Source organism: Coregonus clupeaformis, chromosome 10 (assembly GCF_020615455.1).
Source record: "Coregonus clupeaformis isolate EN_2021a chromosome 10, ASM2061545v1, whole genome shotgun sequence".
Classification (NCBI taxonomy): domain Eukaryota; kingdom Metazoa; phylum Chordata; class Actinopteri; order Salmoniformes; family Salmonidae; genus Coregonus; species Coregonus clupeaformis.
In genome coordinates this window covers 10,137,293-10,162,874 of record NC_059201.1, presented here as the reverse complement: position 1 = coordinate 10,162,874, position 25,582 = coordinate 10,137,293, and the positions used below count along the sequence as shown (strand labels likewise).

At 43.3% G+C, this 25,582-nt stretch overlaps 2 protein-coding genes, 1 long non-coding RNA gene and 2 pseudogenes across 4 annotated transcripts in view; 2 read left to right on the top strand and 3 right to left on the bottom strand.

The window, feature by feature from the left end:
* Nucleotides 1-14,162, bottom strand: part of LOC121574885 (RNA-binding protein 5-B) — a 28,107-nt gene extending 13,945 nt beyond the window's left edge. For both annotated transcript variants that reach the window (XM_041887551.2, XM_041887552.2), the window contains exons 1-3: nt 14,046-14,162; nt 13,750-13,775; nt 12,602-12,767 (exon numbers count right to left, since the gene is read on the bottom strand). In XM_041887551.2, the coding sequence (XP_041743485.2) occupies nt 12,602-12,767; nt 13,750-13,757 (174 nt within the window). In that variant the 5' untranslated portion in view covers nt 13,758-13,775; nt 14,046-14,162. The remainder of the gene's footprint in view (nt 1-12,601; nt 12,768-13,749; nt 13,776-14,045) is intronic.
* A 243-nt stretch (nt 14,163-14,405) lies between these two features.
* On the bottom strand, nt 14,406-16,894 carry LOC121574887 (probable protein BRICK1). Its single transcript, XM_041887554.2, has 3 exons — nt 16,708-16,894; nt 15,908-15,990; nt 14,406-15,790 (listed from the first exon to the last, which is right to left on the bottom strand). The coding sequence occupies exons 1-3, from the start codon at nt 16,823-16,825 to the stop codon at nt 15,764-15,766; spliced, it is 228 nt and encodes a 75-aa protein (XP_041743488.1). The 5' UTR covers nt 16,826-16,894; the 3' UTR covers nt 14,406-15,763.
* Nucleotides 16,895-16,972: 78 nt separating this feature from the next.
* LOC121574888 lies at nt 16,973-20,851 on the top strand. The gene is made up of 4 exons (XR_006002262.2): nt 16,973-17,226; nt 19,497-19,682; nt 19,786-19,874; nt 20,098-20,851. It is a non-coding gene; the product is annotated as an uncharacterized LOC121574888 (long non-coding RNA).
* LOC121574886 lies at nt 20,827-22,213 on the bottom strand (annotated as a pseudogene).
* A 1,683-nt stretch (nt 22,214-23,896) lies between these two features.
* The window catches only part of LOC121574889, a 46,597-nt pseudogene continuing 44,911 nt past the window's right edge, over nt 23,897-25,582 (top strand).

Below are 25,582 nucleotides of genomic sequence, written 5' to 3'. Positions count from 1 at the left end.
ACGTGCAGCACTCTTGTCCTCCAGAGAGCCCAGGTTGGAGACTGTGTCTCTTTCCTTCCCAAACCTTCAGCTCATCAGCTCCTCATTTGTTTCAGCTGCGTGGGAAGATTGGCCATAGAGGGGGTGGAGTTCCCGACCATACCAGCAGATGGAGCCATAGCTGTCTGGGTTTGCAGCCACCTCAGGGGGATGTAACGTCCCTCCAGGACACAGCCTCTCGTGACATCACACATCCCCTCCTCGGGACCGACGTCCTCGTCGGGGTAAAGGCAGCGAAGAAGGCATCACGCCGGGAGAGGGCGTCCGCATTGCCGTGGTGCTTGCCAGCCTGCTCTCTCTTCAACTCCTCCACCTCTAGGACCAGGGACTCAGCCTCCTGTTGTCTCTCCTTGAGTTTCTTACTGAACGCATCAGCCTTGGTTTTAGCAGAGTTTAGCTTCTGTTGAGCAGCTTTCAGTTCCTTCTCTCTCTCTGCCTCCGCATTCTTCATCTTGTTCTCCAACACCTTGTACTTCTCCTCTGCCTTCTTCTGACCTCCTTACTACTGCGCAGGGTCTCCTCACACTCCTCGATGGTCCTGCGCAGCCTCTCCAGCTCCTCCTGTTGCTTATGGAAGGAGCTCTGTTGGAGTTTAGCCTGGAGGATATCTAACTCTTCTGTCTTCATGTCTAACTGTTGCTTTAACAAACGATACCTCTCAGCGGTCCCCTTCAGACCAGACAGTTCTTTGTCCAGATTCTGTAGCTCCGTCTCTGTGTCGGTCTGGGCACCTGCCATCCCTATCAGAGCCCGGGCGGGAGTGAGTAACTCGGAGGATTGCACCGGAGCCTTCCCAGGATGAGTCTTGCCTCTCCGTTTCCGAGGTACTCGGGTTATCCTCTCCTGAGACTCTCTCCAGAGTGGGTAAAAGGCTGGGCAGTCTCGTCCAATTAGGACAGGGACGGGGAGGGAATCAACCACCCCCGCCGTCGTGTGTATGGTTCCCCGTGTGCTGGTCATTGTAAGTTCAGTAATGGGGTATTCTCTGGTGTCCCCATGGACACAGGAAACTGGGGAGGACTTTCCCCGGGGTCAGACACGTTGGGCCCACCAAATCCTTACGCACCAGGGTGGCCCGGCTACCAGAATCCAGTAAGGCCTCCACATCATGGTGATTCACAGTTACCGGGCAGGTGGGGGGGGTCGATCTGGGCCGCCATCTACGACTCCCAAGAGCGAGGCAAAACAGTGTGTGGGTGCTGAGCTGGAGGACTCGCAGTGGGCATAGGTTCATCGGCTGGTTTCCCACACTGCCAGGAGATATGTCCCATCTCCCCACACCGGTAACACTGTCGAAGTTTCCCCTCCTGGTGTACTCTTCTTGGACCCGCCTGGTTTCTGGCTCCCCCTGGAGCCGGGATAAGTCCTGACGTGGCTGGGTTCGAGACCTTGGGGTCCTTTGGACGGGTTCTTCCCATTTGTGGTGGGGCCGCACTCCTGGGGTCTTTTCGGGAAGCATTCAGCATCTCCGCTGTGGCCTGGTACTTTTCCACAGCTTCCACGGTCAGATCAGCCGTGGTCAAGGCCTGTTGACTGATGAACCGTTTTTGCCTCATAAGGCAGGGCGCGTAGGTAACGATCCACCACAACGGCCTCCACCACCGCCGCTGCTGTATTCCTCTGCGGATCCAGCCATTTCCTTGCGATTCGGACAAGTTCATGCATCTGCGCCCGAGGAGGTTGGTCTGGTTGGAAGGTCCAGCCGTGAAAGCGCTGGGCCATACCAAACTTTGTGAGTCCATATCTGCTGAGGATCTCAGACTTCAGGGCATCATAGTCAGTAACCTGGTCAGGGCCCAGGTCCCGGACAGCATTCAGCGATTCCCCGGTTAGAAAGGGGGCTAACAGACCAACCCACTGTTGCTTGGGCCAGGCTTCCCTAGTGGCCGTGGCCTCAAATGCATGCAGGTATGCCTCAATGTCATCGGTAGCTCCCATCTTAGATATAAAGTCACTTGCCTTTATTGGGCGGGTATTTTGGACCACCCTCTGTCTCTGCAACTGCAATTCCTCTGCCTTCAGAAGGTTGGCTTTCTTTTGCTCCTCCAAGAGAGCCACGCTTGCTTGCATCTGGGCTTGCTGGCCAGCAACAAGGGCTTTCAATATGTCCTCCATTTCAGTCGGCGGGGAGCCTACGGCCAACTTGGAAAACTGGGTGATCAAACCTTCGGTATCCTCCTCTGACATGCACTATTAACGCTTGAGCGTGCCCGTATTCTCCACCATCTGTGACGTCACGAGAGGCTACACAGCTTTCAGCGGGATTGCTCAAGTAGTGCAAGGAGACAAGGTTCAAACAAAACAAGGATTTTATTATAGGTCTTGGGAAATTAACGAAAATATAACAAAATTCTGTTCTCTTGTGGCTCCTTAAGGGTTAACAGTTCAGGGATGTCTCTTCCACATCCAGAATCATAATTCTCACTCGCTCAGATAACTTTTCCCCAGCCTTACTGTAGTCCACGTTGCAGCTAGTGGCCAACCCAGCAAAAAGTCCTTCCAAATGTCTCTCACGTATTTCCACAGGTGCATATATCCAAAGGTGAGTATTTCCCAAAGGTAAGTATCTCCAAATCCTTATATTCCTCATGGAAGTGGACGTGCAGCACTCTTGTCCTCCAGAGAGCCCAGGTTGGAGACTGTGTCTCTTTCCTTCCCAAACCTTCAGCTCATCAGCTCCTCATTTGTTTCAGCTGCGTGGGAAGATTGGCCATAGAGGGGTGGAGTTCCCGACCATACCAGCAGATGGAGCCATAGCTGTCTGGGTTTGCAGCCACCTCAGGGGGATGTAACGTCCCTCCAGGACACAGCCTCTCGTGACATCACAATATACATACATACATACACACACAAATAATAATTATAACAAAATTTAAATTATAGAACTTGCAGCAGCACTATCAAGGTTCTTATTAGCTATTTCCAGCCCTAGCTGAGATGACGAGCCAATAATTAGTTTTTAGGTTTTACAGCACCTTACACAACACGCATCTGCCCATCTCCCTGATTCCCCCATTCACTCTGTCCAATTTGAAATATAGTTGAGTAGTGGAGACCAGAGTCTATCAAACTTGGGCTGTCTCTTATGGAGGTCATAAGTGAGCTTTTCAAGGGGGAGAAAGTCAACAATCTGGTCAATCCACATTTTAAATGTAGGGGAAGTATTAGAGGCCCACAATAGAAGAATACATTTCTTAGCAAAGTATGTAATGGTCTTGAGCAAATTTTCTCTGTCAGGATCAAGAACAAAGTCCTGCTGGGCATTAAGAAGATAGAGACACGGGGTCATATCAAACTGTACATCTAGTATTTTCTGTGCAGCAGTATGTATAGATTGCCAAAATCTGGCAATCTCTCTGCAGCTCCAAAATACATGCATATAGGTTCCACTTTCAGAGGTACATCTATTACAATTAGGAGAAATGTCTGTTTTCATTTTATGGAGTCTCAGGGGAGTGTAATAAAATTTGTACAAAAATTTGTAATTAGATTCTTTCATTTTTACATTAGTAGAGGAGCAGTATACCCTGTCGCAAACCTCCGCCCATAACTCGTCACTGATAGTCAGACCAAGGTCCTTTTCCCATATTATTTTCAAAGGAGTAAAGGAGGATCCTCCTTTCTCAGAAAGGAGTCTATAGATATAGGATATTTTGCCTTTAATGGATTGTGCTGTGACAAGAAGGGTTTCAACTTCATTCAACTGAGTTCTAAACCTCCTCTTGGAAGTAAATGAGGAGATGACATGTCTAATTTGTAGATATTTAAAAAAAATGGGATCTTGGCACATTGAATTCATTGCAGAGCTCTTGAAAGGATTTCAGTGTAGTGGTCTTCTGATGAAATAGGTCTGAAAAGGTCCTGATTCCTAGAGTATGCCAAAGATTAAAGTTGGCATCTCTCAGGGCTTTTGGCAAGTCTGGGTTGCCTACTATAGGCGAGTGAGAACATATTTGGGAGGAGATGCCCAAGTATTTCTTACAGTCCCTCCACGCTCGTAGGGTACTGTAAATCACAAATGTTTTGGCTATGTTGCCCACTTCACTAAAGTTATCAATGAATATAGTTGAGCTTAGTGGCAATGAACCACAAGATTGGGCTTCTATCTGGCTCCACGTTGACTCTTGTCTGTTTGTGATCCATGTTAGCATGTTGCGGATTTGGGAAGACCAGTAGTACAATTGAAGGGAGGGAAGGGCAAGACCACCCTTAGATTCAGGTTTCGATAGAGTGGAAAGCTTGATCCTAGGTTTTTTATTGCCCCATATAAATTTGGTGATGCTTTGGTTAATTGTTTTGAAAAAGGAAGCTGGGAGATAGCATGGGAGCATCTGAAATAAATAGTTCAGTCTAGGGAGGATGTTCATACGGATTACATTAATTCTTCCTACTAAGCTAATTGGGAAGGAGATCCAGGTTTGGAGGTTGTTCTTGATTTGATCCAGGAGTGGAAGATAATTCTCTTTGAAAAGCCTATTCAGATCTGGTGTTATGAATATCCCAAGGTATTGAAACCCCTGTGGCTTCCATTGGAATGGGCATAGTGTCTTCATAGAACTGGTGAGTATAATATTGAGAGGGCAGACAGTGGATTTGTTAAAATTAATCTTATAACCTGAAAAGGTGCCATACTGAGCAATTGTATCTAAGATGGGAGGAAGGGATTTCTCAGGGTTGGATATGTAGAGCAAGACATCATCCGCGTAAAGCGAAATCTTGTGCTGCAGGCCGCCTGCAGGAACACCCATAATACTTGGATTGCTCCTTATCAACTCTGCCAGAGGCTCCGCCCCCAACAAGTAGAGCAGGGGGACAGCGAGCACCCTTGTCTTGTGCCCCGTCCCAAGGGGAATCTGTCAGAGTTCAGTCCGTTAGTAGTCACCATGGCATTTGGATGAGAGTATAGTGATTTGATCCATTTAATAAAGTTTGGGCCCATGTTGAACTTCTCTAAGACTGAGAACAGAAAGCTCCACTCCATCCTGTCGAACGCCTTCTCAGCATCCAGTGAAGCCAGCAGGACAGGGGTCTTCTGTGCGTTTACTTGATCAATAATATCAAAAAGACGGCGAATGTTATCAGAAGAGTATCTGTCTCTAATAAATCCTGTCTGGTCCGCTTTTATTATTTTGGGAAGAAGAGTGTTTAGTCTTTTGGCGAGCAATTTGGTGATTATTTTGTAGTCGAAATCCAACAAGCTTATGGGCCGGAAGGAGGAGCAGGATAGGGGATCCTTGTCTTTTTTGAGCAACACTGTAATGCGAGCTGTGTGCATTGAGTCTGGGAGAACTCCGTTTTTGCAAAAATCCTCCAGCATTGGCATGAAAATAGGGCTAAGCTGGGGCCAAAAAGCTTTGTAGAACTCTCTGGGGAATCCATCTGGGCCTGGGGACTTGTTAGGTGGCATGGAGGTAATTGCCTCCAGGATCTCCTCAGGAGTGAAGGGGGAGTTGAGATCTTCTTGGTCGGTCTCTGATAGTTTAGGTAGCGAGATTCCCTCTAGGAAGGAGTGGAGTTCTGCCTCCGTGTGTTTTCTCTCAGAGGTATATAGTTTGCAGTAAAAATCATGAAAAGTTAAATTGATCTTTTTTGGATCATATGTGACCTCATCCTCTGCTGTTCGGATAGCCATAATTGTACGCTCTGACTGCTCTTTTTTTAATTGATAAGCAAGCAATCTACTAGGCCTATTGCTATACTCATGGTATTTCTGTTTAGTAAAGAAAACTTTTTTTTTAATCTCCCGAGTATAGTCCAAATTCAGTTTGGCTTTGGCTGCTTTAAGTTGACTCCAGGAGGTGCTGTCTGGGGATTGTTTATGTACTTTTTCACAGCGTTCCAGCTCCCTCTCCAGATCTAGCCTGTGTGCTTCCATTGCTTTTTTCTTAGAGGAAGCATATGCAATTAGATGACCTCTTAGTGTGGCTTTAGCAGCGTCCCACATTGTGGCCGGAGAAATAGGAGAATCTTTGTTGTCTTGTGTGTAGTTGTCTATCCATGTAGTTACCAATGTATGGAATGCTTCGTTTGATAGCATGGAGGTGTTGAATTTCCAGCTCTTTGATCTCGGGATGTTTTTGCAGAGGTCAAAGCGGAGGTGGACAAAGGCGTGATCCGAAAGCGCTATGGGTCCGATTGTACACGTGGCTGAATTTATGAAACTCTTTGGGATAAAAATGTAATCTATACGGGAGTAGGTGTTATGGACATTAGAGTAGTATGTATAGTCCATAGCTGAGCTATTAGTCTCTCTCCAGATATCTATCAGTCCCATCTCTTTAGTAAGAGAGTTCAACATCTTTGCAGATCTAGGATTTGTGGTGGTGATTTGAGATGATTTGTCTAGGGTTGGGTTCAGGGTACAATTAAAATCTCCGGCCAACACTCCAAAGGAAACACAATGCTCATTGAACAGAGTTATCATTTTCGACATAAAAGCAGGAGTATCTGTGTTAGGGGCGTATATGTTTAAGATAGTAATTGGTTGCCCATACAGTGACCCAGTTATCAAGATAAATCTCCCCTCCGGATCAGATATGTTTTTGTCAATTATGAATGGAACATTCTTATGGATAAGTATTGCTGTACCTCTACTGTTGGATTTGAAAGATGAGAAATACACCTGTCCCACCCAAGCTCTGCTGAGTTTGGCATGTTCAGCATCACAGAGGTGTGTCTCTTGCAATAGCGCGATGTCTGCTTTTTCCTTTTTTAGAGCACATAGTATATTTTTCCGTTTTATTGCATGGCCTAGACCGTGGCAGTTCCATGTCAATAGATTTAAGGTACTAGTCATCGTCATCGAACAGTAATCGAACTTTAGTGCAAGTCATCTCTGGGTAAAGGTGGATCGTAGTTACAGCTGCGTTCACATAAAAGGAAAATAAATGGTTTACATAAAATAACAATCTCTGAACACCCCAGCCGAGTTCCCAAACAACTCGACATATCCCGTTGGATCTATTACCTCCCCGCTCAGTCACAATTCTGTGTTCCAACAAAAAAAAAGACCGGGAACAGTTAGCAACGCACAACGTCTCCCCCTCCCCACCAAAGAAATGCCTCATCCTCTCCGCCCGCATTGAGTAACTGACAACGTAGCCCCGTCCAGACCACATTAAGAAAGGGAGAAAATAAAATCAATAGCCCAGCCTACATACAGTAGGCCTAAGTTATAATATGGGGCCTATCCCTCTCAGCTAAAGGAACATAAATATAGATTGGACGGCTATAATGAAATTTAGCAGGGCGGTGGGTCTTTGGATATCGGCTATATGTTGTCTTACCTCCTTTAGTAATAACAGTAATCGCATTAATCGCATTTAGTCAATGGTCCATTTCTCATTGACCGGGGTTGTCTTTCAAAAAACGTTTTGCTTCTTCGGGAGTTTTGAAGTGTCGCAGGGCTCCTTGGTGAAGAATCCTGAGCTCGTTTGGGTATTTGAATCCCCTAAAGATGCCTCGGTCAATGGAGCATTTCTTCACCTCGTCTAACTCTCGGCGCTTTCGGCGTATTCCAGCTGACAGGTCCTGGAGTAAGGTGAGTTTGGCGTTTCCCACTGTAATGGTGTTGGTTTTCGCCGCCTGTAGGACTCGTTCCTTGTCGGTGAATCTCAGGAAACGTATGGTGATTGGGCGCGGTGGTTGTCTGGCTGCTGGTGGGGGCCTCAGTGCTCGGTGAGCTCTCTCGAGTTCTATGGGCCTGTCGGTGGACAGGTGGAGCCACTCGGGAAGTTTGTCTTGCAGGTAGCGGATCAGTGGCATGTTTCCCTCTTCTTTTTCGCCCAGATTTAATAGAACACAATTATTCCTTCGCCCCCTGTTTTCCAGGTCCTCTGTTTTCTCTTCCAGCTGCTCTATTTTTTTTTTAGCATATGCTATTGTTTCCATGGCGTCTGTCAATAAGTTTTCCGTGGATAGGATTCGCCCCTCTGCCTCGTCCAGGCGCCCGGTTTATGGTTATCTTGTTGTTTATGTCAGGCAAGGCATTTTCCAGGATTGTCACCTTGCCCCCTATCGCACTGAGCTGAGCGTTAATGGCATCTAGTTTAGTGTTGAGTTCTGTACGTTGGGATCTCAGCTCAGAAAAGATGTCTTCGACAGAGTGCGAGGTTGGCATTCGTTGGGCCTCGGGGGGGGACGGGTCCTCTTTCTCCTGGCTAATGGCGCTAGCTTTTTCTGAAGCTAGCTGCTTCTTGGAGGCTTTTTCCGTCGCTAGTACTCGAGTCCGGGTAAAAATGTCCCCTGTAGTGTTGCCTTTTGAAGCCGCCATGACTTTTTGACTAAAGCTAAATGAGTTTAAACTTGAAGTGGAGGTAAGATTAGGAATTGGAAACTACTTGTGCGGAGCTCCTAGTTCATGCGGCCATCTCGTTCAAGGGTCACGTGATCCCCCATTTCTTAATTTTTACATTGTAGAATAATAGTGAAGACATCAAAACTATGAAATAACACATATGGAATCATGTAGTAACAAAAAAAAGTGTTAAACAAATCAAGATATATTTTATATTTGAGAATCTTCACATAGCCACCCTTTGCCTTGATGACAGCTTTGCACACTTGACATTCTCTCAAGCAGCTTCATGAGGTAGTCACCTGGAATGCATTTCAATTAACAGGTGTGCCATGTTAAAAGTTAATTTGTGGAATTTCTTTCCTTCTTAATGCGTTTGAGCCAATCAGTTGTGTTGTGACAAGGTAGGGGGGTATACAGAATATAGGGCTATCTGGTTAAAGACCAAGTCCATATTACGGCAAGAACAGCTCAAATAAGCAAAGAGAAACGACAGTCCATCATTACTTTAAGACATGAAGGTCAGTCAATACGGAACATTTCAAGAACTTTGAACGTTTCTTAAAGTGCAGTCGCAAAAACAATCAAGAGCTGTGATGAAACTGGCGCTCATGAGGACCACCACAGGAATGGAAGACCCAGAGTTACCTCTGCTGCAGAGGATAAGTTCATTAGAGTTACCAGCCTCAGAAATTGCAGCCCAAATAAATGCTTCAGAGTTCAAGTCACAGACACATCTCAACATCAACTGTTCAGAGGGGACTGTGTGAATCAGGCCTTCATGGTCGAATTCCTGCAAAGAAACCACTACTAAAGGACACCAATAAGAAGAAAAGACATGCTTGGGCCAAGAAACACGAGCAATGGACATTCGACTGGTGGAAATCTGTCCTTTGGTCTGGAGTCCAAATTGGAGATTTTTGGTTCCAACTACCGTGTCTTTGTAAGATGTGGTGTGGATGAAAGGATGATCTCTGCATGTTTTGTTCCCACCGTAAAGCATGGAGCAGGTGGTGTTATGGTGTGGGGGTACTTTGCTGTTGACACTGTCTGTGATTTATTTAGAATTCAAGGCACACTTAACAAGCATGGCTACCACAGCATGCATCAGATGACCTGGCCTCCACAATCACCCGACCTCAACCCAATTGAGATGGTTTGGGATGGGTCGGACGGCAGAGTGAAGGCAAAGCAGCCAACAAGTGCTTAGCATATGTGGGAACATTCCAGGTGAAGCTGGTTGAGAGAATGACAAGCGTGTGAAAAGCTGTAATCAAGGTAAAGGGTGGCTATTTTAAGAATCTAATATATTTTGATTTGTTTAACACGTTTTTGGTTACTACATGATTCCATGTGTTATTTCATAGTTTTGATGTCTTCACTTTTATTCTACAATGTAGGAAATAGTCAAAATAAAGACAAACCCTTGAATGAGTAGGTGTGTCCAAACTTTAGACAGGTACTGTATATGTACATGAAGGCAGGGTAAAGTGACTAGGCATCAGGATAGATAAGAGTACGAATAAAGAACAGAGTAGCAGCTGCAAATGAGTAAAAGTGTGTGTGTGTAATGTGTACGCATGTGTTTGTGTTGTTGGTATGTGTGTCTGTGTTATGCGTGTGTGCGTATGTAGTGAATGTGTGTGGGATTGTCAATGTAGTGTGTGTGACTATATAGTCTAGTTTGTGTGCACAGGGTCAGTGCAAGGTAGCTTGTTACCATTAATTGACTACTCAGCAGTCTGGCTATTTAGCAGTCTTATGGCTTGTGAGTAGAAGTGGTGAGGTTGGAATAACACTGAAATTGTGAAAATTATGATAATACACTTTTAGTGTAAGAGCTGTTTGAAAAGACTGCCTGAAATGTCAGATTGTTTGGCTGGGTGGGGGTTTTGAACCACCTTGTGATGTCATAAGTTAATAGACCAATAAAGAGTTTGCCCTCATCTCTGTCAATTACAGCCAGTTCAGGTTAAAAATCCCTCAGACCACTCGCAGTCAGTCCTAGCAAAATTCTTACTTGAGAACATCTCATTCCAAAATCATGGGCATTAATATGGAGTTGGTGCGGGGACTTGCTTCCATTCAGCCACAACAGCATTAGTGAGGTCGGGCACTGATGTTGGGCTATTAGGCCTGGCTCGCAGTCAGCGTTCCAATTCATCTCAAAGGTGTTCGATGGGGTTGAGGTCAGGGCTTTGTGCAGGCCAGTCAAGTTCTTCCACACCGATCTCCACAAACCATTTCTGTATAGACCTTGCTTTGTGCGCGGGGACATTGTCATGCTGAAACAGTAAAGGGCCTTTCCCAAACTGTTGCCACAAAGTTGGAAGCATAGAATTGTCTAGAATGTCATTGTATGCTGTAGCGCTAAGATTTCCCTTCACTGGAACTAAGGGGCCTAGCCCGAAACATGAAAAACAGCCCTAGACCATTATTCCTCCTCCACCAAACGTTAGTTGGAACTATGTATTGGGGCAGGTAGGGTTCTCCTGGCATCCGCTAAACCCAGATTTGGCTGTCAGACTGCCAGATGGTGAAGCATCACCCCAGAGAACGCATTTCACTGCTCCAGAGTCCAAAGGCGGCGAGCTTGACACCACTCCAGTCGACGCTTGGCATTGCGCATGGTGATCTTAGGCTTGTGTGCAGCTGCTCAGCCATGGAAACCCATTTCATGAAGCTCCAGACGAACAGTTCCAGAGGCAGTTTGGAACTCGTAGTGAGTGTTGCAACTGAGGACAGACGATTTTTACGTGCTGTGCGCTTTAGCTGTCCCGTTCTGTGAGCTTGTGTGGTCTACCACTTCGCGGCTGAGCCGTTGTTGCTCCTAGATGTTTCCACTTCACAATAACAGCACTTACAATTGACCGGGGCAGCTTTAGCAGGGCAGAAATGAGACGAACTGACTTGTTGGAAAGGTGGCATCCTATGACGGTGCCATGTTGAAAGTCACTGAGCTCTTCAGTAAGGCCATTCTACTGCCAATGTTTGTCTATGGAGATTGCATGGCTGTGTGCTCGCTTTTATACACCTGTCAGCAAAGGGTGTGGCTGAAATAGCCAAATTCACTAATTTGAAGGAGTGTCCACATACTTTTGTATATATAGTGTAGTTTTCCTTCACAGAAAATACATTAGAGCAACACATTCGTAGAAAATAGCTTCATTTTCATCAGATGACAACATAAGTGCAATGCTACTTGGCTAGCAGCCACACAAGTAAATGAGCTAACAATGAAAAAGCAAGGTCAATTTCTAATGTTTTTCATTGAAAGAACGTAGCCAGCTACATGTCCTAATGTTTTGCTTGAAGTTAATCTTGTATTTTACTGGAGAAAAAGTAGCTACACATCAATCAGAGCTCTGTCTGCTGATATAATGACCATTCGTGAATTTTCATCCGAGTGGAGAAGTGCAACTGAAGCACAAAATTTGTCTGATGAAGTGCAGAAATTACATTAAACATTTTAGATCTGTGTTTACAAAACGCAGCAAAGATATTTCATATGGAGTTATTTTTTCCCTATGTGAAATGCAGAATTCTGTATTTATGCAACCCCTGAGTCATTACTCTATTCTTTAGAATTGCATTGTATTCATTTTTGCTTCTAAAGTATGTCATTTTGAGAATATATTTGCTACATTTTAAAGGACGGTGCCCCTTTAAGACAAACGTTCCGAAGGAGATATCGACCTGTCTACAGTAGGCTAGCCAAGACTAGGTGTTTTTTTGTAGCTTTCTTTTTGCAGACTACCAACAGTAGCCAGCATTTTAATAGTATGTTCACTATTGAAGGTTTATTTTTGTAAATCACGTTCCTCTAAAATAAATAAGTTCAGCGAGTCGATTGATGGGCGCTTCTTTTTCCTCTGGACAGCTTGCGTGTGCTGTGTGAAGGCATCAACTCATGTACTGCTCGGAAAGTTGTGACTCGCTGGAGTATGGCGTGTTAGAATGAACGGCCAATCAAATTGTTCAAATACAAATACAAAAAATGACTTTTCCGCTTGTAGTCTTTAATGATTTTCAAATGGTAGACACAGCAGGTAAATGTTGAACTGGAACACAAAAATGTGCTGAAAAGTTACTGGCCCGGTAAGGACAGACAGACGAGATCCACTGGCCCGACATGTTTTTGCTGGCCCCGGGCCAGCGTTAATACCGGACCCTGATCAGTGGACTCTACTAGTAGTCAATGAGATTGGTTTTGGATGCACTCCCATTACAAGTCATGTCACTGGGCGTCTGACTCGGAACACATACCTCTGGACTGCCTCTGCTCCCCCGGCGTTCTCCTCCATCGTAGCGTTCGCTGTGTCTCTCTTCGCCCCATCGGCGCATGTCCTGCTCTCCCCTCTCACGCCACTCTGACTCACCCCGGCCCAGATCGTTGCCGCCGTATCTGCCGCTACGCTCTGTGCGACTCAACCTGTGCACACACAATCAGGCATACACACAGTCAAAAGCAGATCGAAAATTCACACACCCAAGGAATAAAGAATGGGTTCCAATGTAATTGTATATTGGTCAAGATAACCTCCAAGTACTTTTATTTACAAAGTTGGCAACGTAATCCCTACAATTCCGATTTATTTTTCAAGCAGAAACTTTAGTGGATTTAGTCAAGAGGGTTACCTTAGAAACCACTGCGTTCCAGCCTGGTCTCAGACTAGACGTAACATAGTAAATTCGGGACATTCAAATTAGTGTGATATGTTACAATTGGTATGGTTACACAAAACAGATAGTTAGTTAAGGCAAAACCGAAAGTAGGGTGGTTGGGCGTATAACACAAACATCTAGCAACCCAAAAGTTGTGAGTTTGAATCTCATCAAAGACAACTTGAGCAACTTTTTAGCTACGTTGCAACTACTTAGCATGTTGGCTAACCCTTCCCCTAACCCTTTAATCTAACTCCTAAACTTAACCCTTACTCGTAGCCTAGCTAACATTATTCACCTAGTTAGAATTCGTAAACATATATATTTTGCAAAATCTAAACATTGTACATTTCCCAAATTCGTAACATATCATATGAAATGAGTGATGGACATCCACAAATGAATACATGCCATTCTAAACGTAACAAATTACACTAAATGGAACGTCTCGGATTTACGTAGAGAATAATAAGAAATGCTCTGAGACCGGGTTGTGCGTTCTCATACTGAATGTCACTGATTCTCTGCCTAACGCCCTAACCAGTTTAGTAGGAAGGAGAGTTGTTTACTTGTTCGTGCTAGCAAAGCATGGAATGGTAAACAATACATAAGCCAAAATCAGCAAGCTACATGACTCTGACCGAAATATTATAGCAAGTGTAGTTGTAGCTAACTTTAGTAGCTAGATAGCTAAGTTAACTTGCTAGCGAGACACTACCTACAATATTTTTATGCTGATTGATACTCACCGTCCCATTTCAAATGGTTGTCACGACTACCAAAGGGTGGAGATGTATGGAATTGGGGGACAAGAAAAAAAAAGGAATGTATTATTATTCCAGCATGTAAATACAACCAAGTCAGCTAGTTTGCTTTCAGCGGACAAGCGATCTAGCTGAGGCAAGATGGAGACACAATGACCTACGCGTCAAGCTAACGTTAGCTGCTGATTGATACTCTGTTGCCTTGAGCTAGCTGGTACCTAGGTCAAGACCACAAATAGTAACGTATAGGAGTACAACTACACATAAGCATATTAACTCACCAGTTTAAACAAGCTTTAGAAGATTATACCAATATGTTTGAAAACAATTCAAGGACTTGCACATTTCAAAGGGAAAAAATGGCTGTTTGACTCGTCAGCACCTTCTCCTTCCCAAGATGCTTAGGGCTGGAACGTTGAAAACGTCGATGCATGTTGGGTAACGAAGTTTTTTCAAGGGAAAGAGGTGTCTTCGTACGAGCCTAGGTGTAGCCTGCCCCGCCTGGTTTTCACAGGCCTGAAACATTTCACACAGGTCTATAACATTTGATGAAAGGCAACATAGGGAGCTTGTGAGTGTGACAATTAATAATCTTTACTACAAGAAAATGTTGTCTGGAAAAAAATGACACATAGCTACACTTTGAATGTTAGTTTTGTATTTATTTTTTGCCATAAAACAATAGTCACTATGTACTGTACAAACATGACCATGATAGTAATAGAAGATTAATAAATACACACAAACGTCAACAGTGTCAACTTGGCACATAAGCCACTCAAAACCTTGATTTTTGTCATTCATGATTCACAGCAGGTAAATCAACTGTACAAATGTTTCAAACACAGGTGGATGTATGCTTAGACATTCACTTGGTAAGATAAAGAAATAATGCAGTTGTACAGTAATTTCTTGAGTGATAAGCTTCTCCTTCTCCATTCTACGATTGAGTGCACATAATAAACTAAATGCTTGAACCAACAAAAATTTATGAAATAGCCTTCTCATGAATTTAGTATGGAGTTTAAAACTGTTAACACACAAAACAGTCAGGTATACGTTCAGAATCAAACAAAAAAGGTCCTAAACAAATTGAGCCAAATTGAGCCTCTTTTTAGAATCAGAGAGTGAATACTTACACACTCGTCTCTAATATGTAGGCTCAGCATTCCAGAACAGTCCCATTACAAGTCAGAATGTTGAACAAACTTCATTTCAGCTTACATTACCTGTTGGCCGCCGATTTTGTCCCTATGTCGGAGGTAATCTGATACAAAATATCCACAGGGAAATGTTATCAACCCGACCTTCAGTACGCTGGTCTGTATATCGTTTATATTTCCGGGTTTATTTTCAATACTGATGTAATTCGCATTTGACAAACACTTGCACAATATGGCTGAGCCTAACCGAACGGCAAACACTTCCAGCTGATTGCGAGGAAACGTGCTTCAGTCGACTACATTCGGCTATTGTCTACATATTGTGCATCACGTGCAATGCGTCAATAGATTGAAAATACAAGCGACAGAACCTACTGGCGCAGCAAAAAGTCAGGTAAACAACACTTTCCTGTGGATACCCTATCTCCACCTCCTACCGCCAAAAGGACCAACAGCATGTACAACAGGTAAAGTAAGTATAAATATCATTTTAGTTAACATTCTGTCTTGTAGAGACTATTGCATCATTTTTACAGTAACTTCTTTCAGACTGATATCCATGTAGTAACCATGGTAAAAGTCTGATGTTTAGGCAAAGCCAAATGTAAACTATACAGTAAGTAAGTTTAAAATAATTCACAGAAAATTAGGAAAAGTGGTGTATTCATGTTTCAGCAGTCATCTGGAGGTCTACATTTTAGTCATTTAGCAGACACTCTTATCCAGAGCGACTTACTAACTGCATATATTTTTTTTCATACTGGTCCCCCGTGGGAAACGAACCCACAACTCTGGCATTGCAAACGCCATGCTCTACCAACTGAGCCACACGGGAGCTAGGTCAAGGTTTCGCCTTTAGTAACCTTGGGAGAGAGAAACACAGATACATAATGCATTTCAGATGTTCCAATTGATACATTTTTCCCGTACCAGTATTTTATAACTTCATACCATCATGTGCATATTTGAAAACCACTTACCCTTGCCTCAATGTATTCAATCCTCCTCTCCAAGGCAGTTAGCTTCTCATTAAGAGTGGCTAACCGGGACCGACAGGACATATCTGGAAAATAAATTTACATGAAAATTCACTTGATGTTTTATTCTTCTTCATTTCTGAAAGATGTATTATTTTTTTCACATTGTTCTTTCCAGCACGGTTCTAGCAACTGTGATGGATACGTAGCCAAGCCAGCCGAGTACAGTTTGGCTTAGATTGGTTTGGCCCTATCGTTATTAAACTATTAGGGTCAAGTTAGGTACCTAACTACAGTAAATATAACCTCGAGGTCATAGCACAATCCACACATGGTGTGATGCCAGACAATAGTAAAAGATGTATACCAATATAGCATTAACCTGGTCCCAGATCTCTGTATGCAAAGTGTAACCAACTCCTCAGACACTACTTGGCATGCTAGATTAGAGTTGGCTAAAGACGGCACATACAATCTATCTGGGACCAGGACATTCATAATACCACTGGCAATTGTTGTGCAACAACCACTGGTAACTAAACCTAGTGTCGTATGCGGGTTAAGCAACCATCAATGGACTGCACTAGGGCTATGCTCTCTCAGGTCTTGAGAAGCTCAGAAGACAGTAACGATATTACAAGCTGGCCAGCTATCAAATAATTTTACCACTACCAGCACGTAGTCCAAGCTAGCTAGCAAGTAGTCGCTAACTAGCTAACGTTAACTAGGAGTGGTCGATTGCTTGTTCAGCTAGCCAGCGAGCGAGCCACTGGGCCACAGCAGGAAGGAATGCTAAAGCTTACCAAATGAATTTAGGAAATCGGCAATCTTCTTGATGCTACTCGTGATCACTTCTATATACTCGCGATTTGCCCAATCCTGGTGGATTTCTCTTTGAACTGGGTCATCCTGGCCGGACATCTTTACGAGTTTGCTAAGCTCAGTACTTCCGCTGTCTGGTAGGGTGCGCCAAACGCTGTCATCAAGGGGGGTGTTGTGGGTTGATCTCATGGTCAGCGCTACCCGGGATACTTGGGACGTCCATACCCTAAACCCTAACATTAACCATTTTAAATTTCAACTTCTGCAACCTTTCCAGCAAACTAAGCTCCCACGAAAGAGCTTACATGTTCATAATCAGCTGGCTCACGAGCCACATTCAACGAGTCACATTCAACCAGGTACTTAGTCACGAGACACTGATGGCGGTTGCAGATTCCAAGTCTAGAACTTCAGAAGTTTACCTTGTTTAGCAAGTTAGCTAGCTAACTTTAACCATCAGTCAAGAGTTATCTAACAAGCAAGCAAAATCAGCAAAAATGGTGAGGCCAGCAAGCACTAACCTGCACCACACACAAGAGCTAATGTTAATTAACTTGTTATTTCAGATCGCTTGCTAGCTAACACCCGATCGCTGACATACAACGGTAGCTAACGTTAGGTAGCTTAGCTATGTTTTTTTTGCTATTAGCTTGAAGCTTTAGGCATACCAACAAAGAACATTGTTATACTTATAAACTCAGCAAAAAACGAAACGTCCTCTCACTGTCAACTGCGTTTATTTTCAGCAAACTTAGCATGTATAAATATTTGTATGAACATAACAAGATTCAACAACTGAGACATAAACTGAACAAGTTCCACAGACATGTGACTAACAGAAATGGAAGAATGTTCCCTGAATAAAGGGGGGGGGGGGGGTCAAAATCAAAAGTAACAGTCAGTATCTGGTGTGGCCACCAGCTGCATTAAGTACTGCAGTGCATCTCCTCCTCATGGACTGCACCAGATTTGCCAGTTCTTGCTGTGAGATGTTACCCCACTCTTCCACCAAGGCACCTGCAAGTTCTCAGACATTTCTGGAGGGAATGGCCTTAGCCCTCACCCTCCGATCCAACAGGTCCCAGATGTGCTCAATGGGATTGAGATCTGGGCTCTTTGCTGGCCATGGCAGAACACTGACATTCCTGTCTTGCAGGAAATCACGCACAGAACGAGCAGTATGGCTGGTGGCATTGTCATGCTGGAGGGTCATGTCAGGATGAGCCTGCAGGAAGGGTGCCACATGAGGGAGGAGGATGTCTTCCCTGTAACGCACAGCGTTGAGATTGCCTGCAATGACAACAAGCTCAGTCCGATGATGCTGTGATACACCGCCCCAGACCATGACGGACCCTCCACCTCCAAATCGATCCCACTCCAGAGTACAGGCCTCGGTGTAACGCTCATTCCTTCGACGATAAACACAAATCCGACCATCACCCCTGGTGAGACATAACCGCGATTCGTCAGTGAAGAGCACTTTTTGCCAGTCCTGTCTGGTCCAGCGACAGTGGGTTTGTGCCCATAGGCGACGTTGTTGCCGGTGATGTCTGGTGAGGACCTGCCTTACAACAGGCCTACAAGCCCTCAGTCCAGCCTCTCTCAGCCTATTGCGGACAGTCTGAGCACTGATGGAGGGATTGTGCGTTCCTGGTGTAACTTGGGCAGTTGTTGTTGCCATCCTGTACCTGTCCCGCAGGTGTGATGTTCGGATGTACCGATCCTGTGCAGGTGTTGTTACACGTGGTCTGCCACTGCGAGGACGATAAGCTGTCCGTCCTGTCTCCCTGTAGCGCTGTCTTAGGCGTCTCACAGTACGGACATTGCAATTTATTGCCCTGGCCACATCTGCAGTCCTCATGCCTCCTTGCAGCATGCCTAAGGCACATTCATGCAGATGAGCAGGGACCCTGGGCATCTTTCTTTTGGTGTTTTCAGAGTCAGTAGAAAGGCCTCTTTAGTGTCCTACGTTTTCATAACTGTGACCTTAATTGCCTACCGTCTGTAAGCTGTTAGTGTCTTAACGACCGTTCCACAGGTGCATGTTCATTAATTGTTTATGGTTCATTGAACAAGCATGGGAAACAGTGTTTAAACCCTTCACAATGAAGATCTGTGAAGTAATTTGGATTTCTTTTTTTGCTGAGTTTATTATCAATAAAAATTAGCTAAGCAACTTGCCTTTCCAAATGTCAAGGGGGTCAGGGTCAATATGCCCAGAAACATGGGTCATCCACATGGGGCTGTTTCTAGCATTTTGGGGGGCCCTATTGCCTAAACGAGATTTGGTTGGGGGGGGCACCTCACGGGCAAAACATTTAAGTGGCCCCCCTCTTGGCAGTGGAGAGAAAAATGTGCAGCTTTAAACTTAATGACCTGCAATTATACTCATTTTGCCATGGGGCGGAGAGAGAACGTTGCAGTTTTAAAGCTATTTTCCTGCAGTTCTACACATTCTACATTGGGATGAAGAAAACATTTAGCAATTCTACACATTCTACTACAGATATCTGAGTGAGAGTGACTAACAAAATCAATGGGGGCCCCCTGGAGGTCAGGGCCCCTGGGCACGTGCCTTGCGTGCCTGAACAGTAATTCGGCCATGATTACTTCAACTAACTCACCTAGCAAACTATCAAATGTTAGTTGACATGGGATAATTGAGTGACTGTCAGTGACTGACATAAAAATAGGACAACTGCTGATGCACTACCAGCAGCCGCTAGGGGATATCAGCCACTATTCTACCATAACCATTTAATTTGTACAGCATTACAGTCTCTCCAACAAGCCTGAAACAGTGTAAACAAGGACAAGGGCTAACTGAAGCCTTGGACCGTGCAATGGAGGATATTACAGCACTAGAGATCACTACACCCTCTTCTCTTGATAAGTCCAGCAAGGACTCACTCAGTCACTCACAAACAAAACTCCAATTTGAGGAACCACTTGTCAGGTATAGAGATTATGGATACATAAAAAGCAGACTGACTTCATTACAATAGGCTATACTATAACAATGTTATTTTGAGTTAATTAGAAATGTTCTCATTCAAAAGGCAAGAGGAGTCAAGGCATAAAAGGGAGCGCTTTGCACTGTCAAGCAAATCAGAAGCTCCATTCCCTAAAGATCTACTTGAAGTTTTAGGTTAGTATTAAAACACTAAGTATTCAAGGTTAGTATTAAAACACAATTTGTGATGTTCACACACTGGTGGTTATTTTTCATTTTGCCACATTGCAATGTTAAACAAAATGAATGTTTAAGATCAGCCTTTGTACTAGTTTAAAGACACAAAGCTATCACATAAAGGAGATGGCAAACACAAACCAGTCATCCACTCAAAGCTTGCATTGTGTCCCCTGCAAAGGGACTTCAGATATCCAGACTCTGGAGGATCTAGTGGCTAAACTGGAGTTTGAGAATGAGCTGCACCGTGTGTGTGGGGATCAGGATGTAGAAGAAGAGTCTCTATCACCAGAGGGACACAGTTCAGACAGCTTGGTAGAGGACAGAAGCAGCAGCAATGGAGATGTGTCCAGTTCAGAGGAGGACCACTGCATGTTAGAGATTGTGTTGCAGATGGAACAGGAGTATGATCTTTCTGTTTATTACAATGACTTCTGTCCTCAATGACAAGACCCTCATTCAGCCAGTTATCTGTACACACAGCATCGTGACATAGGATTCTGTTGATAACAACTCCTCAGGAAAGACCTGTCTGAAAATTAGATTACATCTGGGCTCACTTTACAGTAAATAAAACAATCCTAGTAGTGAATTGTTCAATTGAGTGACTGACAACATGATTGCAGTTTTTATGTATCCATGTCTACTTTATTTTGTCAAGGGACATCTAGGCTTTTTTATTTAATTGGTTCAAGTTACTGTAGTTTCTGTTGTAGTTTTTTATACACCATAAATTCCGTTTATAATATTTATAACCAATACTAAAACTATTTGATTGTAACAGTCTATAGAACTTTGCTCTGTTGTAAAAACTTAACTTTGATTGTATGTTAATATCAACCATCAACCTGTTATTACTCCTCAAATAACTCCATTACTGTAGAATTACATAATGTTAAAGGAAATGAAAACCAATAAAATAATGTTTTATTACATGTATTTTTCCACTGACTGGTCTTTGCTATACATGAGTAATACACTACTGTTAGATTCAGGCCTTTACATCTTTATCAGAAACTCCCCTCACAAAAAAGGTTTTAAGGAATCACTTCATTCAGTAAAGAGTCTCAAAAACAACAGTATCTTGCACAGGAGAGCAAAGCCAATTGAAACAAATGCAGCAGGCGTATTCCTACAGAGGCAGAGGCTGGTAGCAAAAGCCGTTGGTACTGGTGAAGGGATATTGTGATAAAACAGATTAAGAAAATGTGTGACTGCTGATTAACAGGAGAGTGAAGACGTTCTGTGTTGTCCCTGTGGCCAGGCTCTCTACATCCTTATCACCACCACTACCACTGTACCCCTGTGAGAGCTCTGCCAGGACGGTTTATTTCACATTGAGTAGCTCCTTAATATCTGCCTCAATGTCACTGGTCAGGAACCTTCTGCTGTAGCGCTTGTAAGGTTCCCCATCAGGACCGACCAGGAACTTTTCAAAGTTCCAGGAGATGTCATTCCTGCAGACAGGGCTCCACATGATGAACTTGGGGTCGCTCATGAGGGCCATGGAGTCATCGGCAGGGAATGGCAATTTCTGCTTGAGATACACAAACAAGGGGTGGGCATCATTCCCATTCACATCCATCTTCTCAAAAAGTGGAAATTTGGGCTGGAAGCCATTTCCTGGACGGATATACTTCAGGGCCCTCAGGATCTCATCATTCTTACAATTCTCCTGTTTAGACAGAATAAGAATCAATAAACAATAAATCTGTTTCAGAAATGATCTTAATTGAAGCATGTTAACAAGAGGGGAAAAAACAAATAATGTCTCAATGATGAGTCCCAAAAGTATCACACAGACAGTTTAACAATTGGTGTTATTCCCAATCTACAATGTTGCAACAACTGGCCAAACTACCATTGGGCTAACAGGTTGAGAGTTGACCACTACTTGACCACCACATTTCAAAGAGAAGACCGAATAACCTGCAATATTGAAATCGAAATTCATATAGAAAAATAAGTGAATGCCTACCTGATGGCCAAACTGGTTGCAGGGCACCCCCAGAACCACGAGCCCCTTTTCGAAATACTGCGAATGGAGCTCGTTCATCTGAGTGTAGTCCCTGGTTGTTGTTCCTCAAAGTGACGCCACATTTTCAATAAGCACAACTTTATCCTTTAGGGAGGAGAAATTTAGCAAATCTCCACACAGCAACTTAGCTGAAAAGTCGTAAAACTTCTTTATTTTCCCAGCCATTTTCATGAAGCAGCGACGTCTACTTTTAATGTTATGATCTAGTGGATGACTTCAGTTCTCTTAGCTTTTGTACAGCTACTGAAAAAGGGAGGTGCGACTTTTCATAGTTTGAGGAAGTCGCAGTTTCTAGAACCACAGATGGTGAAAAATGTGGGGGAAATTAATTTTAAATAAAGTTAAAGTATTTCTGTGGAAATAATTATATGGAACCACCTAATCAATGTCCTTAATTTGTGCATATATTGAGGTTGGAGTAAATACGAAACATTATGAAGCTGGCTCTATCTGTACCAAGCTACAGTTTACATGAGTTAGAATTTGCTGCCATCTAGTGGCAATCTCAGAGAGGTTTCTCTGCCGCCTGTGCTTCTACATCTGCATTGTTTGCTATTTGGGGTTTTAGGCTGGGTTTCTGTATAAGCACTTTGTGACATCTGCTGATGTAAAAAGGGCATTATAAATACATTTGATCGATTGATTGATTGAATTCTAGTCAATCACAAAAATCCCTAATCCGATTTATATGGTCCAATCTGAAAAATCTATAACACACACACAGCGCACGCGCGCGCACGCACGCACACGTACACACACATTTGGAGCTCAGTAATACGAACATAGACAGACAGTTAACCGGGTCATTCCTAATTAGCGGTGCCTTTTGTACCTCTTAACTTTAGGGGGAAAAGTATATCTTAATATTTTTTGGTATTCTATCAGAAAAAGGTGCATAGTCCTAACATGGTGGACATTTGGAGCCTACATTTGCCATAGCTCCGTGAGTGAGCAAGATTGAGCTAGCATAATGGTGAACAATTGAACAGGATTTTTAACTTCTCTATCAAACATATTTTATTTTATTTAACTAGGACTATAAAATAATGAAGAAAGTGTTCAAATATGTTATTATTTTATAGTTTATATTTCTCGTAGAAGTTGATGAATAACATCCTGGGACATGGTAAAAACTCCTACATCCACTGAAAAAAAGTTTTGAAAATACATAAAATTCCCTTTCAAGATCCATATCTTAGATTTTTTAAGGTAAAGGACACCTGACCTTATATTTAAAGCTTTTTGGATTCCGCATTTCACACTACTATACACTAAATAAGAAGTGATACTTCCTGGGGACAGAAAAGGCACCGCATGATAGGGATGACCCAACCGTTAACAGTAGTGTTAATATAATCCATCTTCATCTAGAGAGAGAGAGATACACAGTTTTTACCCTTCTCTGAGTAAGATATTTACATTTTCAGATAAAGACAATTGCGTTTTATTTTGCCTCAAGTAGTCTGACATTGAAAAGAGCCTTTAAGCTATAACCCGACCTACAGTATGTATATTTTGTGAGAGTGATTGATTTGAGAATGAATCAGGCATGCTATGAATGACGCAAATCACGTGACTCGAAATCGTGGCTTTTCCTCTGTCTTCTGCTGTTGCTCCTAAAAATGGTAACAGGAAAGAGGAAGGATGAGGAAGCACTTCGAGAGAAAAATAGGGCAAACCAACAAGCTATCTACTTAAATATATCACACTAGAAGCACTGAAACTGTGAGCCGTTCAGTTTCATATTCGTCAGAGACTGTGAGTGGCTTTTACGTTTTCAGAAAAAAACATTGAAGTGCGAGAAGGAGACACCTTGGTCCACGGACCCCATGTCCGCTAACGGGATGTGACAATAAACAGCGAGACTGTTATGATAATGATGGTGTTTCCACGCTCATTCAGTGTTAGCTAATTGAATTGTAACCTGGCCGCTCGTTATGGGGATGTGTCATAGTTTTAGATCTAGGATTATAGGACCCCACTCATCGATAACCTACAGCGGGCGAACGGGTGCTAATGCTGGGCTAGATGGCGAGCCGGGGCAGCAGGACAATTCATCCGACTTGGAGCTTCGGGATCAACGCAGAGTGGAGGAGAAAGCACGGATCAAAGCAGAGGTAAAGAGAAGTCGGAACATAGACAAGAGTCTGAAGGAAGAGAAGAGAGAATACAAACAAACCCACAGGCTTCTGCTATTGGGTAAGTTAATTGAACTGTTAAATGACCTAATTTACAGTGTTGTGCTCTGCACTGTATATTTGGCCATATGTCCATAAGGATCTCAGCTTTGTGATCATTTGCTAACTGGACAAGTAGACTAACCTATCTGCTATGACTGCTTATAAGCTAGTTCTGTGTTTTTATTCAGAAGAATATCCACACTGAAATTGGATATAGTTAGCCTATATAGGCTAGGCCCTGAATTTAATAAATCACTCATGTCCTTTTACCAATATATCAAGTGTCAAGACATATACGTTGTACTTCCCTGGGATATCAAACTGGCTATCTACATTGATATCTCAGTTGCCTTCTCTACACCTCTGTGGGTGATGGTTATTGATGTCCAAACAACACATTATTTTGAGGGACTGTTTGTTGTAAGTGTAAATAAGCAGCAGCAGTACATACAGCCCAATTCATCGCTTGTTATTACAAACACAATACTTATTGTAGCCTATAGTTTATTTAGTGGGTGAATTAAGAAACGACATGCTATCATTGCTTTTAGAGGCTAATGCTGACTTGAGGGTATATGAGAACAGGCGGATTCTCACATGCTTGCTTTTTGAGCAATGAGAACAGAACAAGATCAATTTGAAAAGCAGACTGCATAAGCTAAATGTGGCATTATATCTGTCTCGCGCACGCACGCACGCACGCACACACACACACACACACACACACACACACACACACACACACACACACACACACACACACACACACACACACACACACACACACAAAAGGATCCATAAGGCAAAGTAATAACTGCTTATGGCTGCTTGTAACTGCTTATGCAAGTACTGTGTTTTTCCCCTCAGGAATATCCCGTTTTTTCAGCTCCGCTTCAGTTTGTTCATGTGGAAGGGGTTGTTTTGATTTGCTCAAGTGAAGGAGAACAGGTTTCATAAAAAACTAAATTGAATTAAAAGTGTTAGAAAAGTAAGGCCTTGATACAGCCTAGTAATAGACTGTATCACAAGGAGACCCTTAGCTCCGTTGCCTTTATAGAAGCTGCCCCTTTTTTATACGTTACACAAGGAAAGGAGGGCAGTTTGCAGACACAAGTGGAAGAACTGTGTGGGCTCTGTGACCAAAATACACCAGTCATGCGGGCTGTAGGTTTAAGAACAGCCTGGGCACGAGCAGAGTGAGAAAACCTATTTATGCTTGTGAACGCTGCTCATGTAATCCAGCCAGGTGTGAGTTAGTTATTACCTTAATCATTGCTTCTCTTCATTGTTCTGCTGATAATCTCCATCCTGTTAGCTAAGCCTATCTTCTGTGTCCTTAGGGGACCTCTTTTTGGAGTTTGACATTTTGTTTTTAGAAAAACAGAACAAAGTAGAGGTATGATTGTGTGCTAAAATGCTAATTAGTAGAAAACAAAAAAGGAGTAGGA

What these genes read in the sequence shown, in the direction of transcription:
- LOC121574887 (XM_041887554.2), bottom strand. Translation starts at nt 16,825, where the DNA reads ATGTCCGGCCAGGATGACCCAGTTCAAAGAGAAATCCACCAGGATTGG. An exon ending in CGATTTCCTAAATTCATTTG is followed by an intron (nt 15,991 to 16,707) that starts GTAAGCTTTAGC and finishes TTTATTTTCCAG; the next exon opens with ATATGTCCTGTCGGTCCCGG. An exon ending in TTGAATACATTGAGGCAAGG is followed by an intron (nt 15,791 to 15,907) that starts GTAAGTGGTTTT and finishes CTCTCTCCCAAG; the next exon opens with GTTACTAAAGGCGAAACCTT.